Source organism: Temnothorax nylanderi, unplaced genomic scaffold, assembly GCF_030848795.1.
Source record: "Temnothorax nylanderi isolate EJ_2023f unplaced genomic scaffold, tnyl_v1.0 TNYL_tig0060_pilon, whole genome shotgun sequence".
Taxonomy (NCBI): Eukaryota; Metazoa; Arthropoda; class Insecta; order Hymenoptera; family Formicidae; genus Temnothorax; species Temnothorax nylanderi.
Window position 1 is genome coordinate 51,040 of NW_027249122.1, and position 18,079 is coordinate 69,118.

Genomic DNA, 18,079 nt, shown 5'->3' on the forward strand with positions numbered 1-18,079 from the left:
AAAGTGTGCGACTACACGAAGTGTAGGTATAAGTAGGGTGGTTACGTTACTTGCCAAGGTCGAGGTAAATCCCGGACTACTTGAGATTACCTGATCTGTTTTATTCCTACAAGCAACAAGGACGAAATTCCTTTCTGCACTCGCAGAATCCAGTCTCGTACTTGATTCGATTCTTTCGCGATTAAAGTTGCCGCTTAAATCTCAACGCATCTTCGAGTGGTCCTTTCTTAAATCTCTTCACATGAAAGGATTTAATTTGCAAAAACCCGAATTGATAGTAAAGATCACGTGTCCTTTTTTTTTTTAAATAAAACGCTGTTTCTCCGAGCCTTAACGAAAATAATGACGACAATCGGCGCAGAATTGTGTGACATATATGTGTATAACAGATATGTATCTCTCTTTTTCTCTCTATCTATCTTCGTATCTCTCTCTCCGAAGCGACATTAACTGTCTACTTCCTAACTTAATCCGTAACTTCCGACGCCGCGACAATCTGACATCCTTTTTATTTTCATTGACTCGTTCCGAGCCTCTCTTGTACAGGGGTCTCGTTCCCAGGATTTTTCTATCCATCGAGCGAGTGTGCGAGCAAACGAGCGAGCGGCCATGTTCGTCTCTACCTATTCAATTTATATCGTTGCGTAGTACGCACGTAGTCAGGTCGTGTCTCTCCCTCTCTCGCTCTCCCGTCTCGCAGACACGGACGGGACGAAAAAGAGTGCGCCAAATTGGCCGACGGAGAGTGACGGCGAGAAGAGAGTGACCGTCCGTCACTTTCCTCTTTCGGAGGCCCGGAATCACGGAAAGTGTCGACTTTACTCGACAATATAGAAAAAAATCGTTTTTTATTGCAGGCATGATCGAATCATGAATTATTTATATTCCATGCATTTTATTAATTTTCTCTTTCGAGCACGGCGGGGACGGAAGAATGTCCTAAATAAACAGTCGGAGCGATAAAAGGTCCAAATTTGGATTCCATCTCTCTCGAGATGACGAAAAGAAGAGATTTCTCTTCCTGCGTGACGAAATAACGATTAATCTTTCCGAGCAACAACGCTTCGGTTAGATCGACGCGCGGCGCCAAATGAGAAATTTCCAACGATTAATCGGAGGACGGTACGCGGCGGCGGCCCCGATTCCGGCGCGGCGTGCCTTCCGTCTTTAATTAAAATTGTTAGGCTGCCCGTCGAATGGGCGCTCGCCACCTCAAGAATTCGTTCATAACTCCGCGCGCAAGCAGACGTCGGCTAACTACCGCTGCTGTTGCTCCTGCTGCTGCTGTTGCTGCCAAGCAACGTATCAGCCGGAAAGCACCGTAATGCTCGATCAGCGTCGTGAACAGTTTGTTTTTCGCTTCTCCGGCCTGGAAAGAGACAGCCTGCCTTCTAGACGGATACGATGATTCATCGCTTTACCCCCCTATTCCACGCAGGGTGTTCTCATCGCGCCGTCGCTGTCCTCTTCTCCCGGTTTTTCTGCGAAAACCGACGGAATCGACTGGCGATCGCTGTCTCGCTCCCAAGGGCGGGAATTGGGATCGACCGGCGTACAGTACGTACAGTAGCATACCGTCCATATCTGCATGCGTGTCGATCGCCGTTTTCAGTGGGAAAACGGCGCGCGACGTTGCGTGGCAGGACACGCACGCACGTACAGATGCACGCACGCACGCACGCATGCATATATATGTACGCGTACGCACGCACACAGCCGAAAGATTCGAAGCGGCAGATGTTAAAACGCCCAATGGAAACCGGTCATGTTGATGTAGCTGCCGACGTGCCGCGCCGCGCGCACCGCAACACGAATCGCTATGAAAATATTCCGCCATTGTCTCGTCGGCCGCTGCTTTTTTTCCATTTATCAACGGCCAATCGCAACGCTTCTTGCGATTTAAATTTTTACGATTTTATATCCTTAGCATAACAATACGGATTGAAATTAACCGTTAAAAAGATTGGTTTCTTTCTTCTAGTAAAATCTGATCGTTCCAGTACGTTCACACTGCGGTAATAAAACGAGATACAACGATAATAATTATTATTATATAGTTACAGCGAAGAAAACGGGCGGCAGTGCTAGATTTCATAAAGGAGGCCATTATATGCCATTAGAGTTTACTTTCGACATAAAGATCGTAAAGGGACAGAAATAAGGTCGATGACCCGAACGCGTTGGACTACCTGGGTGCTCACGGCTCCTAGAAGAAAAGCGAGAAAAACTTGCGACTGTGAAGAAGCCGATAAAACGCTGACTCCATTTTCACGGTCAAGGTATCACTATTTTCGCGGGCGACAGACCGCGACTATGTATACTCGTTGCGCTGAAACGAAAGAGCCAATCAATCAATTCCCTGCCGCACTATTCTCGCAATGAGATCTGAGCGAATTGCATTAACCTACAGACATACATTACATACGTGTCCGTATGATAATAGCCGCGGTGCCCGGTCGCTATCTTCTGCCGCTGCGAGCTCTGCTTCGCCGCGCCCGCGCCGGCCCCGGCTCCCTTTAATAGTACTTCTCGATCTCATACTCGCGATATTCTAGGTATCCTTGTAATTTATTATCCTTCTACGGAATCTTCTGAGAAATTCGACGCACATATTTTCGAGGATGACGTGCCGCTCGCGTCATTATTTTATCCCTCGTGCGATAAAATACGCAAAATTTTGCGCGCAGAGAAACAAAAATTAAGCGCACGGACGAATTACCCGGATCTTAAATGAATAGAAGGGCTGTGTTCAATTTAGCACGGATGTCAAAAGCAACCGATCCTCTCCCAGCTCACAGCTGTCTACAATTATTATATTTCGGAGCTCTCTCTCTTCTTTCTCTTTCTTTCTCTCTCGCTCTCGCAGGCCACCGTATCGATCAGCCGGCACATATATACCTGGGTTTTTGTCGCTACCGCGATTCTAGGGCGAACCGATGCTGTGACGCGCATCAAGCGCGTCTATCCTCTTTGTCATGTTAAACACATCAGACGCATCTTGTTACTTGCTTACGGGAGCGCCGTTAGTCCCCCTCCGAGAACTTTTTTTTTTTTTTTTTTTTTTTTTTGGTAATTCCCCCTCGCGCTATCAAAATCATTCAAACTTTTGAAATTTTTATCACTCCGATATGTATCATAAAAAAAGTTTCCTATCTTAACTATCTGAAATATAATGTGTAAATACATTATGTAAATATTAATGTAAATACCTTAATGTGGAAAAAAGATTAAAAAATCTTATCTACTTATGCTCGGATCGCTTTTGGAACTCCAAAAAGATTATGTATTTTTAAAATTTTTCCTTATCTTTACCGGATTTATCGAAATCGATTTCTTCATCGAATCCGAGAGAAAGAGAAAATCTGGCAACTGTTCCTAACTTGGACAGATGTCTGGGCTCTTTTGGAAGCTGCGTGAATCGAAATGAAACAGGGACCACGTGCGGAGGAAATTCATTTCCTTTTACGGCGGCTGTGAAAAATGCGCGCGCAGATGTGTCCGGATGTTTATTTCGGTGACAACAATTCGGGCGCTTAACGACGGGCGATCGACCCTCTTTCTCTTTCTGTCTAACTAGTACAGACTTTCACAGATCTAGATTATTACGAATCATTGAAACTAATGTCTCTCTAAACCCTAATCCTGTGTCTTTCGCTAGCATCGGTGAACGTCCTTTGCTTCATTATAAAATGAATAATAATTCGTAGACTTCTACTATTTTATAACACAAAAAATAATTGAAAAGTACGTGCACAATAATTTATAAATATTTAACGTCTAAACACAGAAAACCGACACAACGCCTTATTCATAATCAATAATCTGAGGATCGTACGTCAGGTAGGTATCGGCTCGAATGCACGTCATTGTCTCTTCAACGTTTCTTCGCAACCACGAATGAGAAACGAACGCGCGATTATGTCTTTCAAGGTGGACCAGCGAGATAAGCCGATTAAATGCAATAGAAAGAGTCACCATCTGCCAGTTTTCCCGTCGAAAAGGGTCCTGGACCGAAGGAAGGAGAGGAAAAGCCCTTCCCCCCTTGATCTCTGCACACACGACGCGATTGGACTCATAAATTCCAGAAATCTAAAACCAGCCTCGCGCCAATGAGAATACGCGGTGCATCGAAAGCGAACAAAAAGATCCGTGACGGATCGACGTGCACGTATGTATGTATGTATGTATGTATGTATGTATGTGTGTATGTATGTATGTATGTACGTACATACACCGAATTCTTGCTCGCAGGATCTCCCATGGTAACCATAGCTACTGTACAAACAAGATGGCCGGCGGCTTCCGGTTTCGGCTGCCTGTGCGACGCGGCAGCTGTGCGGATCTAGTTTCTAGGCTCGCTGATGGAGCCGAAGGAGACGAAGAAGGGCAAATCGTTCGGATCGATTACGCGCCCGGAGGATTACTCTTCCCGAGATGTCTAATCTCGAAACTCTGAAAATACGTATACTCGGACGCTGCGGCGGCGGCGGCGGCGCGGCGGAAGGCGCGATTGAACCGATCAAACGCAGATTCCGCGATCGAACCTGACGTCTCTCCTCGCGCCGATTGCCCGATGACTTAGATATGATTTTGTCACGACTGCCATTTATGAGGCGAGATTAGCGCGCCTAATGGCGCCACATGGCATCCATTAATGCGAACAAAAGACCATCCCGGAAGATCGATGAGCGAAGAACGCGCACCCCTTGCACCCTCGGCGCGTAGCGCCGGCGAGAAATAAATGCTCGCAAGCTGTCGCTCGACACCGCCGATTCCGATTTCAATTCGCCGATCACGCGCGCCCCGCGGACCGTCCGCGTCCGCGCGCCACGGCTAATCCCAATTACAAACGGCCATTAATTTTAATCGGCGGATGAAAATCGGGTCAGCGCTCGCGCGTAAGAGAGAAAGAGAATTATGGCGTCTCCCTATCTCACCCTCGCCCCGCGCCCGTCGGTCGCCTCCACCCTTTCGCAACCGTTAATCGATCGCGCGTCCCCAGCCGCCGTGATTTATGTTTACACGCTGAGCATCCGCATTTGCATGACGATCGAGAGAGTCGTCGGAGAAACCGCGGCGAGACGCGGAGGCCCCCCTCACCCTCCGCCGAATTTATCTCCCAGAATTCGCGATCGCAAGATCGCGCGAGATCTCCAAAATTGACAATTGTCATCTCGCACGCGCTCTCGCCGCTGATTATCCACGCGAACGTGCGCGGCGCGAGCATTTCCTTCGTACTCTCGCACTTTGAAGAGACCTGTACGCGCCTTAAGAGCGATTATCCTTGATCGGCAGCGGTAGGTTAGCAGTAGGTACATACCGTACCAGCTAGATTCTATGACGTCATAATGAACCGGCAATCAGCAGCATTGTCGACATAATTCCCGTGGCGTTGTCTCGCTCGATCCGGAGTCAACTCGAGAGATATCGTTCCCGTTCTCCTTCTTTCAGCGACACCGTTCTGTTCTTTTTTCTCCGCGATGGAGAAAAACGGAAAGGGCGAATAGGAAGGGCGCGTTCGGACGGGAAAACATTTCGGAAGGCCGATACATCGGGTTTATCTGTGCACGCGATGCACAACGCGGATCTGAGGAGTTCGCTGATGTGCAAATGTCGCGCGAGAACTCATTGCCGGCCAGAAGATATTGGAGCGAGAGCCCATGTATGTCCATGATTTGTCCGCGTCATCACGGAACGCATACGGAGACATTTTTACCCGGCGTCGGCTTCGCGCGGGGACTTTGAAGTTAAATCGATGGGAAGCAATACGGTCGAATTGAAACGAGCTCTCCACCGGCAGGGACGGCGCGGCGCGGCGCGGCGGCGCGCGGCGAGGCAGGAGGAACCGACGATCGTCGACGCGCACACGCTCGGAATTGGTCGCGCGAAAATGGAAGAGCTTTCAAATCGGTGTTCTTAATTGACCGAACGATTGACTGTCGTATAGCGATTACGCACCGCGCACGACGATCCTACACTTGCCGAGTTTCGAGCGATATGATACTCTCCAAATGATTGAAAGAGCCTCTCTAGCTCGGTACGATCTAATCTGATCGTTGAACATTAAAATGTGTTGCAAAAAATTTCAAAAACCGCGATGTATTATTTCTATAGCTGAGAAATACGTTAGAAGCAAATGAAAAAAAACAAAATAAAGATTCAAGGAAAATCGTACGAGACGAATATTCCCGAACTGGACTTGGAATCTGTAGGTCCGCGCGCGCTGGAGGATAATCAATATCGATAGCGAATCTGCGTCTCCCCTCCGAGAGGCGAAGGGTGGAAACCCAGAAAAAGGATGAAATGATGCGCCACTAATTCTGTTACGTTCGTCATCGGCGGTGAAGCGGTGCACGTGCACCAAGGTGAAACGTATAATATTTTCAGGACGCATGCGCGGACGTCTCCATGTACAGGGTGGTTCATCACGTATGTATGTAGGACGGCGTGGCGTGGCTTGATGTGGTGCGGCGTGGCGCGACGTGGCGTGGCGCGCCGCGCCGCTGCCGCCACGGCAGCTGTCAGACAGCTGTACAGGGCTTTTTACCTGCGCTCGCGTTTACTATAATCGCGCGTACGATTCCAACCGCTCCGAAACGAAACGTACCCGGCGACGATATCTACACTCCCGAGGCAGATCGATGTAGATCGAGGTAGATCGCTGGAGCTCTTCCGGCCGGAGTAAGTTCGCGCGAGAGGAGTTTCTCCGGCGATTACCCTCGTTGTGTGGAAGTCGTCGTGCGTCCCTCTTTCATTATCGTCATTTCGCAGTTGCTTCTTATTTGCGTGATTATCGGATACTTAGATGAGCTCGCTCCGATTAATGATTTTTTTGTTATTTTCGCTTATTCGAAACTACTTAATTAGGTCGTTTTTTCTCGCACGAGTATATCGTGCACTCAAATGAGAACGGGTGGGATAACAATTATACTATTTATTGCTCGCGCGAATTAAAACTACTCGCCTGCAATCTGCCGTATAATCAATCGATGATTGATAACAGATAAGAGGCGAATGTTTATTTTCGTTATCCGTTTTCGTCGTTTATCGGAGATTCTTTATCAAATATATTTCTCGCGATATCGAATATTTATATACATCACGTATAACGAAATATACGCCGTAAGTGTACGAGGAACGGAGGCGGCAGTTTGCTGCGTTCGCGTTTAGCTATCGCGAACGCCTCGAAGACGTTACATCCGGCAAGCGGTAGGATCGATACATGAGAGAGCGGAGAGAGAGAGAGAAAGCGAGAGTTTCTCTTTCCCTGGCACCGACCCTGAAGCCAAGACAGACCTTGGACTCCCTTTGAAATTCAAGGTACTCCGATGGTGAGGAATACACCAGTACAACATCGAGGACTTTCTTTTATGATCAATTTATTGTCGAATATTGAAAAAAGCAATTCTAATTATAATATACCAGAACGTCGACTGATAACAATTTTTCAGATATTAAATATCATATACGCCGGTAAAATTGAATTTAGGCCTGTGCCTGCCGTTTCTGATTCAGTAGCTAAATAGGAAGCCATTAAGTTAATTTCTCCAATCGATTCGTCACGAGATCGAAGGATCTGACGTATGCGTGTGGAGCGCGTGCACGCATACGCAGCGTCACCCATACGCTATACGTGCACGGGCTATGACTCAGAGCACACACGCGCTCTCGCACGCATGCATGCACGCACGCACGCACGCGCCCGATGCACAGAGCTGCAACTCAAAATCGATATAGCGAATCTAGCCAGATTATATCCTCCGCGGGGCTTCGCACAATACTCGTAATCCGCCGTAAACCATGACCGCAGTTGAGACCGCGCCGATATTTAGGCGCACGTTCGAAATCGATAGAGAAACACGCGTGCGACGCGTGCGATACGAGTGCAGCGTTCGCTAAATTTATTCCGATGCAAGACAATCAAGAGCGTTATATGAGATAGCTAAGAATCTCAAATTAGAAGGTGGACCAGAAAATTCGTCTAGAAAGTAGATTGGTATGACTGATTTGATCTCTGGAGAATGATTTCTGAAAAAGCGATACATCAATTTTGTATCTCTGTGCGCTGAGGCTTCTGTTAATTCGTTATTATTAATAAAAACGTCACCTCTGACCTCATGTCACTTTGTTACCATCGTGTTTCGCTATACGATTAGAAGTGTGCATATAACGTTAGAAATTTATATCAATAGGAAATTTATATCAAGTTTAAATGGTTCGCTTTGTGCGGCAGGTCTTCTAATTGTTTTCCTTTAATTCGATAAATAAAACACATTTTTTTCGTATACAATAAAACTGAAATGTTATCAATTTTTTCAGTTTTGTTTCCAAAAGCTCTTTCTCTCCTCAGTTGTCTACTCAATCTTGAACCTAGCGACCGCGAACATTTTGCATTTTTCAAGAATAATTGTACCGTGTGCAGCGGGGAACTCTACCTTTGTCATTAAGTGCACGTGAATAAATGTACTACGTACTCACGATGACGATGACTGCCCTTCGCGCGATTCTCGGAAGGTTGAGCAGAATTTCTGACAAACGTTCTGCCAACGACTCGATTGTATCGAACCTTTTATATATCGACGGCTGTGAATTGCATCGTATTATGACACGTTAAGACTCATACAATGATGTATAATTTTACAATTAGTTAATATTGAAATAGTCATGTTCGCGAATGAGTCTACATTGAATCCCGTCCAGTAGTTGAATAATGTAGAACTGGCTTTACATTTTCGCCCTGTGTCCTGGCAAATAGTCTTAGCGGGGATGCTAGCGGCGTCAAAGAGAGCCGGAGAGGGGTATCAACGTGAGAGGAGAGAAAGAAGGAAGAAAGACAACACCTGCGCGCGCGCGCGTGCAAAAGAGAGAGAGAGAGAGAGAGAGAGAGAGAGAGAGAGAGAGAGAGAGAGAGAGAGAGAGAGAGAGAGAGAGAGAGAGAGAGAGAGAGAGAGAGAGAGAGAGAGAGAACGAAGGCGAAGAGGGGATGGAGTTATCGTGGAAGAGAGATGCGGAGGGTGAGACACATTGGGGAAGCTGGGGATAGAGGGGTGCAGCAAGGAATCTCCACCGTGGCAAACGGGTCGATCGAGTGCGTGTGCAAACATTTCCCGCGTGCGTTTTCTTCGCGTGTGCGTAGAAATTTCGGCCAGTAACGAGGGAGAGAGAAGACGGTAGCGATGGGGGTGGTATGCGGAAAGACGTAAAGAATTTCCTATAAACGCGTAAGCCCTGAAAATTTGACGAAAAGAAAAAGAGAACGTTTCCCCTCGCCATACTCTTTATATCTCCCTACGCCTCTACCCGTCCCTGTTTCCTTCCCCTCCTTTTGCACGTGTGCGTGAAGAATTGTTGTAATTGCGAAAACCAGACCCCGGAAAAGAGACGACGACAAATAAGTTTCATGTCACGCTTTAATCAAAATAATGCGAATTATCTGGCAAGTGTAGCACATTAGTCCAATATGAGATAACTTTCAAATCAATACTTGAACAACGATCATCATTCAGCACTCTCGTCGATACGCAGGAAATATTTGCTTATTGATCAAAACTAAAAAAAAAAGCATTACAAAAAAGTGGAACGGAACTCGGGGAAAAAGAAAAAATATCTTTCGGCCGTGTCTCCCCCCGCGTTAAACGCATAGTGAATTCGAGATCGCCGAGGCGCGCGCACGCTCGCGCTCGCGCTCGCGCGGCCGTCGCACGTGCGTGCCTGCGTGTGTGCGCGCGCGGGGAGGCTGTGACTCATCCTGCGGGAGAGGGAGAAAGAGAACGAGTCCTGTTTCCCGCGGCAGGAAACAACGAGTGGGGGTGGGGATCGATATATCGACTCGAGAAACACACTCCTGCCGTTAGCGGGAACTGCGTAGCTTCAAGGTCCTCCCTCACACCCCTCCGCGCTCCTTTCTACGTTTTCCTTCCTTCCTCCTCCCGCTCTCAGACCCCGCGACGGGAGTCGATTTTCTCGGGCTGACTCGGAAGCGGTCCCGCCTTTTCGTTCATTTAAATTCGCGAGCGAAAAACGCTCGTTTTTATACCCGGCCTACACGATAACTCCGCCTCGCTTTCGTCCTTCTGTTCCAAGAGCGTTATCGTCAAGTCGACGAACTCGATCGTGCCGTGAATACCCGCATCGAAGATAACAACGAATAATTTACCAAACTCGGAAGAATTTTTTCTAAGAAAATGGAACAGCGTAATGAGACAAAGAAAGAAAGAAGAGGAAGAGAAATAAATATTCCACAAATTAAAATGGTAAAATAAACGGAAAAGTTTTATCATCGATTATTCGATTAAATTCGAAAATTGTGAACGACCTAGATTAAACGTTAGTCGACTCATTGCGAGAGATTATACCAGATAAATCAAGTTGTTTTCGATAGCGGACCCAAAACATTACATCGAGAAAAATATCAAACACTGATGCGCAACGTGCGGTCTTTTTTAATACTCGTGCAGCGACGGCACGAGCCCGTCGCATTATTTTGCCGTGACGAGGAGCGAACGGGTTGATTGGCCTGCCGTCAGATAACCCTGAGCAGCCGAGAATTGTATCCGGTTATCGTGCGGTTATCGCTTTAAGCGAATAACGCAAAAAGCATTGGTAATGCACTCCGCGGGACTCGTCGCTCGCCGCTGCTCGCCGCTGCTCGCCGCTTCGTCGGGACGAGCCGAGTTCGCGCTGCGAGTTAACGTAACCGAACCCTCGTCCGCGCACGAAACAGATCCCCTTTCTCTTTTTCCCCTCTTCCAGCCCCTCGTCGCCCGACCGTTCTCCTGTCCGCCTTTTCGCCGGCTTTGACGGGCTTCCGTTGTTTCGATTTATCGAGAAACCGGAACCGAGACGCCACTTCACCGTGGCCGCCGCTCGCATTTATTTTCGTCCTTCGCGATTTTCGCGAAAGACAATTCGCAGCTGCGGAGTATACACGTATCGATCTCCGTCTGTTTGTGTGGAAAATTATCGAGTTAAATCGTTGAGCAGCAAAACGCAATGATACGCGTAGCATAATCCGTAAAATCTAAAAGTACGTTCACATTTAACGAAACGCCACACTCTGTATATGTGTAAGAAATACGGATGCGAAAACTTATTTTTTTGTGTTCTTATCCGCTATCGGAGAAAAGGGAGTAAAAACAGTGCGAAGACGATCCGAAAAGATGCGGTGGGTCAATGATCCATCGTGTTTATGAGAAATCGGGTCAAAACAAGGAGGAAGGCGATAAAAATCAGACCGGCAGTCAAGGGGAAGGGTGGATACGGCCTCTCGACAGCAGGTGTGCGATGAACTCACCAGAGTTCTTTCTCGCGGGCGAAAGGAAAGACAGCGGGGACGGCCCGGCCGTTCCTTCCCTTGGGATAAAGAGGGTGTTAAGTTCTAGGGGGTGCGGGGTTGTTGTGACGGCGCGCCTGTACACAGCGGTCTTCGACTCTTGGCGATCTATCATCCCTTTTCTTTCGGGCCCCCCCGCGCGACTTTCGGCGTCGCCAAAAATAGCCGCCGGAAATCTGACACGCTAGCAGATAGGAGAAAAAGATCGAGCTTCTGGAATTTGGTAACTTAGAAAATCTTGAAAAAAAAAAACCCGAAATTTCGAAACTCGGAAAACACCCAGAATTCATTCTTATTGCGCCACGTTGTTGATCAGGAAATAAGGAATTTGTGAGAAGTCTCGTAAATACCTGGTCGCCTTAAATGCCGATTAGATTACAGCGCGCTATCGGTAAGCTATAAAGTGCATCGATCAACGAAATGCTAATTGATAAATAGCGGAGTGTTATCGGCGGACTTGTATTGACGGCGTCGCCGGGGCGAGACGTACGGTTCGGCGCGCGTGTCGCCGGCAAACAACGACTGTTTCTGAACGAGAAACGAAGTTCGATACGCGATTATTATGACCCGCGGTGAGCCTTGAACTTGCCCTACGATAAGCGAGGCCGCTTTACGAGTCGTTGTTGCTGCGCGCTTCGCCTTCCCGAGACATCGAACGTTCGTACAGTCACCGGCCGCGGCGGCGGCGTATACACAATATACACATACGCCGCACGTTCTTGAATTACTAATCAGATCGAAACAGATCGCGGTGATTTTTTAGCAAATTGCTCCTTTATGTTGTGCACGTGATCGAATTTACGTATTGACTATAAAGAGCTGATTTTTTATTTATCGTAGCTATTTTAGCATTTTAAAAGATCTACTGTGTTTGAAATGACCCAGACGAGATTTAGATTTCCCATCTAGTATCGTATCTGTCGATATGGCAATTCTAAATCGGCCCTGATCAAACGCAGAATTGTAGGTAGTTCCACGCCATCCCTAGTTGCGCGGTAGCAGTTGAACAGTCAGCCAGTCAACCCGCCAACCCTCTATTCACTGTCGCTACAATAATAAACCGCCTCGGTTATCTGTATTTCTGTATTTCCCTCAGGGATTCACGGCACACTCAGGCATCGAGGCCAAGTTCAAACTATACATATATAAATGTATATGCGTTTTATCTGTAAGTTTGTATCTTATCTATTATTATTCTACATATATATATATATATATATATATATATATATATATATATAACGCAAATCGCTATCAACAAAAACACGAGTTTTACTCTTACGCAAATAACGTGAAAAAAAATTGTAAATAAATGCCACGATGTCAATAACACGATTCGTTTGAGTTAACGGTTCACTCACCTTCTTCTCCGTCAGCTTCTCGCATCTCCTCATCTTACAGATTTGATGGCTCTTGTCGTTTCTGCACGGCGCGCAATCCCCGCAATTGTCCTTGCGCTGGCAGCCTATGCACTCGCCGCATCTCTTCCGCTTTTTCTTCGCCGGCTTGTCGCCAAGGCCACCGTCACCATCCCCGTCGGTCATACCCCCGCCGAGATGGTGCACGCCGCGATTCGCGGTAGATGAGACGGCGGCGACTTGACCGGAACTTTCTACGTTGCCAGTAACAGCACTGCCACCACCACCGCCCCCGCCATCTTCCGATTCCATTGAACCAGCCCGGATTTTTCTGCGCTCTTTTTTACGGCCGTCGATGCCGATCGGCCGTGAAGTCGGCGAGGAGTCCAGCACGGTCGACATCGGGTTTTGGAAATTCGCGTGGTGCAGTTGCGGATACTCTTGCTTCACTACCGTCAGCACTGTATGATGCGGATGACCCGGTGGAGGTGGCGGGAACGCTTGGACCGGGCTGGAGCCCAAGAGCTGTATGTGACGTTCGTCGAGCATCTGCTGCTGTAGGGACGGGACCTCTCGAGCCTGTACTGGCGCCGGTACCAGCGGATAACCGACCGATCCGCGATGCGGATGCGGCGCCGGCAGCGGGGTCCCAAGGGTGTGGAAGCTCGGTAGGCCCACGGCCGATGTAACCGGCGGCGAGTGCGAAATGGACGCCGGTGATAAAGGCGTCAACGCCGTCAACTGAGGTTCGGATTCGCTTGGGGCGGTGAACTGACTTGCGAAGCTGGGCAGTCCCTCCACGCCGCCACCTTTGGACTCCCAGGGTCTGTACTGGCTCGCCGGGACCACGTCGATTAGCCGGCCGGTCAGGCCCTCGTAGTACGAGTCCCAGGCCATCAGGCCTATCCCGTCCTGGGGGTGGAGGGTCGTCAACGTCGTCGAGGTGTCCATCGTGTTCTCGCCGGCGAAGCTGCTGAAGGGCGGCAGATGCCGCGCCGACAGGTCGCCGGTGCCGCCCGGTGAGGTCGCGATCGCCGCCGGAGGGCTCGTCGGGACCCTCTCGGTGGCGACGACCTCCTTCGTCACCTCGGCGCTCATCTTCCCCGCCACGTCATCGCGACCTTAACTCCTCCACCTCGCTTGCGAGCTTCACGTCTCCACTTGGTGGTGGATCCTCTTCCCGGAACCTCCCGAGGATCGCGCGAGCGGCCTTTGGACGCTCGTCCTTTTTGGATCCGAAAGCTCGAGATTATCTGGTCTTCTTCGAGCGGATAATCAACGAAATTCTTATACGCGACATTGGCGCCTTTCTCGATCAACAGATCGGACTCCGATTTCCGTTAATTTGTCGAATCGGATCCTGGAGGTCCGATTTCCCCGATGACGACGGAGTGTCGTCTCTGGATTGGCATCCGCGATATTCGCGCAAAGCCTGATCTCGAAGTAGATTCCGGAGTAGTTACACTTGTCTGGAACTGGGCCCGGTCGTACGTAGTCTTCCAGGTAATTGTGTCTATTCTTCGATATTGCGCTCGTCCTCTCGTTCTTCTTCTTCTTCCTTTCTCTTCGCTTCTGTCTATCTATATCTTTAACTCTGTGTCGTTTTGTACTCAACAGGTTTAGGCTACGAACTGAAGTAGATCGGTTACTCTGGGAGTGTTCAAGCGAATCCGATTGATTCCTCCCTTTGTCTGCTTCTTCTTCTTTTCGCTTGGCGAAAATCTGTCACGTGACGCGTCCAGTTTAAAAAATGCACTTATATTTTACGGCTATTTCTATAAACCTCTACAAAATTGTATGCCGGCTCGCTTAATTAATCTGGCTCTGACGAAGAAATCGGTGTGTGTCTCACTATTATTTCACTTGACGAGAGATTATCGTTATTCGATGAATGATTAATAGAAAAAATGGTAGATTCTTTGGTTTACGGTCCTGCTCTCGCACTGTATCACTCTGTCGCCGCTCTCTCTTTCTTCCTTCTGTTATAATTAAAATGCTGTACGTTTGCACTCGATTGTGTGTTTATTCTTATGAAATTTGTAGATAACACTGCATGTGTTTGCCTAAAAGGTTATTTCTTTTATATTTCAAGATAAAATAAATCTTATTTTATTCTACTTTACTCTCGCTCTCTTTCTCTCTCTCTCTCTCGCTCTCTCGCTCTCTCTCTCTCTCTGTTACAACGATCACTTTCACTTTGCTTTCTTTCTCAATTTGGCACTGGCGGACTTGTTTATTTATTTGTTTGTTTTTATCTGTTTCTTGTCTTCCTCCTTTAGTTAGATATACTTTGTACACTTATTAGCTAATATAGCTCTTAATCTCTTTTGTCTTCTGAACCTAAGCTCTTGGGATATCTTCTTTTTTTGTGTGTTCCTTCTTTAAATCGATATAAACATACTAATTACATATTTCTTTCGCGTTTCGTAAGAAAATAGAAATCACTTGAGGTTAATGTGGCTTGTTAGAAGGCGGTTGATTTGTACGATCTGAAACAGGAAAACAGAAAGATTTGTCCATCAGATATTTGTGCCATTTCTGTATAGCGAGAAAGTGAAATTTTTTCCCGGTATGATATAGAATGATTACTCGATCGGCGTTAAACTGATTCGCAAAGCACTTTCACGTTATACCGAGGGTGGAAAAATCAACGACAAAAAAATGGAGCTGCAAGCGCGGATCAGCGAATACGTTATACATCACGCGAGCGGGAGCGCGCACGTGACGCGAGACTATGCGAGAATGTGTCACAGACGTTGCTTATAACGTGACCATCGCTAAGCCAAGGCTACTATTACGTTCGGCGTTGGTATTCGCACACCATCAACTCGTACGCTCGCTTTGATACTCGCGTACGTTGCGCCTAGCCGTTTCATTCACGTTGCTTAGAAGACCGACGATGGCTTTGAACTCGTCGCATCATTCCGAGTGGAGCAGTCCGATCGAAGACAGAAAAGACGGACGTGTCATTGACGGTAAAGACTTCTTTGACAAAATCGATAATTTTGGAAATAATTTGAAAAAAGTAATACAAAGTATCAAAAAGTAAAAAAAATGTTAATCTATTTCATCCCTGTATGTAACAAATCTATCTCTCAAAAATTAATATTTAGATTTAGAGTATTAAAATAGATGTAGACTTTGGAGTTAAGTCTAAAAAGATTTGTTCGCAGTCGCGAGAGTTTCGTCGCCGTCGTTAAAATCGGGCTGCTAGTCCTCCGCGAAATATCGATCGATGTTTATTCTCTTGTTCTCTCGCTGCTCCTCTTTCTCCTATCCGTCTCCTACCCGTCTCCTCTCTCTTCCCCCCCCCCCTCTCTCTCTCTCTCTCTCTCACTCACTCACTCACCCACACGCACACACGCACACACGCACACAACCATAACGCGTACGGCACAAACTCTGCCACAGGGTGGCGAAAACGGCACGGACTTGTTATTCACGTATAATTTAACTTCAGACGTATAATTTTTAATATGACCAAAAGTGAGAGGCACATTTGGACCAAATCAAAATTACGAAGGGGCATTGTTACAGTCACGATCAGCTTGTTTCGATACCACAGATGGGAGGTCCGTTGAAAATAGGTTCGTCCCTATTCCACTACCCTGTATGTAATTCAGGTAACATGCGCGTACGACTGTAAGCATGGCTTTCGCAAAGCGCGCAGATATATAGGCGGCGATAGCTCCCGCTATGTAGCGGTTGCTTTTCCATCCTCCACCCCGCCGTCCCGTTTTCCGCCCTCAAACTCTAATAGCTTTACAGCTGTGACCGCCCGGTGCTTTCGCTATCGCTGGAAACTTGCACTGTCGTTTGGCCAGCACTTTCGCTCGCGGCTTGACCTTGCAGAGATGCTTCCACTATTTCGCGCTGCACGCAAGTGATACCGTTTACTTTGCACGCGCGTACGCATACACACATACATATATATACACACACGCACACTAATAAACACGAAAAATTAAGATTTTATTTCGAATTCAATTTTGATTATTGCGAATTGCGACAATCTAAATATCTGTCCTTTAAATTTTTACAATTTACAGTTCAGTTTAAGTCGTTCTTGCAATTAATACATGCTTACGCGGATGCAATGTATACAATTATATTTTGTGCAATCTAATTATGGATCCATAATTAATGAGGCACGCTATTTATGCGGATTCTAATAATTGAACTGGTTGGATGAATTTCGTACAGGAGGACCCTTCTCGTCTCAGCAATTGAACTTTGCTAATGTCCATAAATCTTGGTCTACACTGAATATCGCGAACTTTAGTCTTTAAAGGTCGCGAATCTTGTGCCGATAGTGCGCGCATAAATTCTGGATAGTATTATTTTTTGTTCCAAACGATAGCTTTATACATGCCGAGTTATGGGATAAAGATAAATTTAAGACAGTTGCCTTTTCCGTAAGCCTAATTAGAAGAAAAAAGTAATTGTAGAATAAAAATTATATCGGTTTTATTGAAGGATATTTAAAAATTCAATTATTTCTAAAATCTATGAATGATTGAATATATCTCATTTAAAACTCCTACTTGAAATAGACAAAAGTAAATTTGTGACTAACAGAAATGCAACAAAAGCAACACAATTTAATTCTTTAATTCTTGCTTTACGCGTAAAAATAATTTAACACCCGTTAGTTTTCTATCTCCGGTTGCACTTTCATCGAATCGACTGTAGGTGCATGCACAAAAATTCAATCTCACCGTCGCCCGCTACATATAGGGTGATTTAAAACAATGTATATCGATCGTTGGATTTCCATCACTGAACGATTTCTCTAATAAACATTTATTTAATGTTTAATTAATGTATTATTTGAGTTACAAAATTACGTTTTAAGCTCCAAAATAAATAGCATAAGCCTTAATTCTCTTTCTCTCTAATAATAAAATTTACAAAATTAGTATGTTATAATAAACGCTTTGGATGAGACTTTTAACAAAAGAAGCTATGAAATTCCTCAAAGAACAAAATGTAGACATTGAGGGACACCTTTTTTGGGACACTCCGTATAGTCGTGGCAGAGAACGAGTCGTTTGCGGATTCTTTCGTCCGCGGCGAAGCGCAGGACGCAAATTCCGAGAAGCGCATATAAACCAGCTGCCATAGAGACCCGGAGATTCCACACGCTTGGAATTAATATTAGCCGTGCGTCGCTAACGCAAACGTCGCCGAGAAAAATCGCACTCGCTCACCGATTCGCGAAGTTGAATAATTCGCGATGACATTCCATCGAATCGACGGGAGAAATTGGCGTTTTCACGCGCCACTGAAAGAACGATTCCGAATTACGCTGGATAATGTTAACTTGCAAACTCTACGCTTTAGATTGTTAAACACATAATGAACCACAGAAACTCATATGAAGAACATA

The 18,079-nt window shown here is 46.6% G+C and overlaps 1 protein-coding gene across 4 annotated transcripts in view; it reads right to left on the reverse strand.

The window, feature by feature from the left end:
* Positions 1–18,079, reverse strand: part of Tet (tet methylcytosine dioxygenase-like) — a 48,911-nt gene that overhangs the window by 26,705 nt on the left and 4,127 nt on the right. For all 4 annotated transcript variants that reach the window (XM_071707636.1, XM_071707634.1, XM_071707633.1 and 1 more), the window contains exon 2: positions 12,694–15,179. In XM_071707636.1, coding sequence (XP_071563737.1) covers positions 12,694–13,788 — 1,095 coding nt within the window. In that variant the 5' untranslated portion in view covers positions 13,789–15,179. The remainder of the gene's footprint in view (positions 1–12,693; positions 15,180–18,079) is intronic.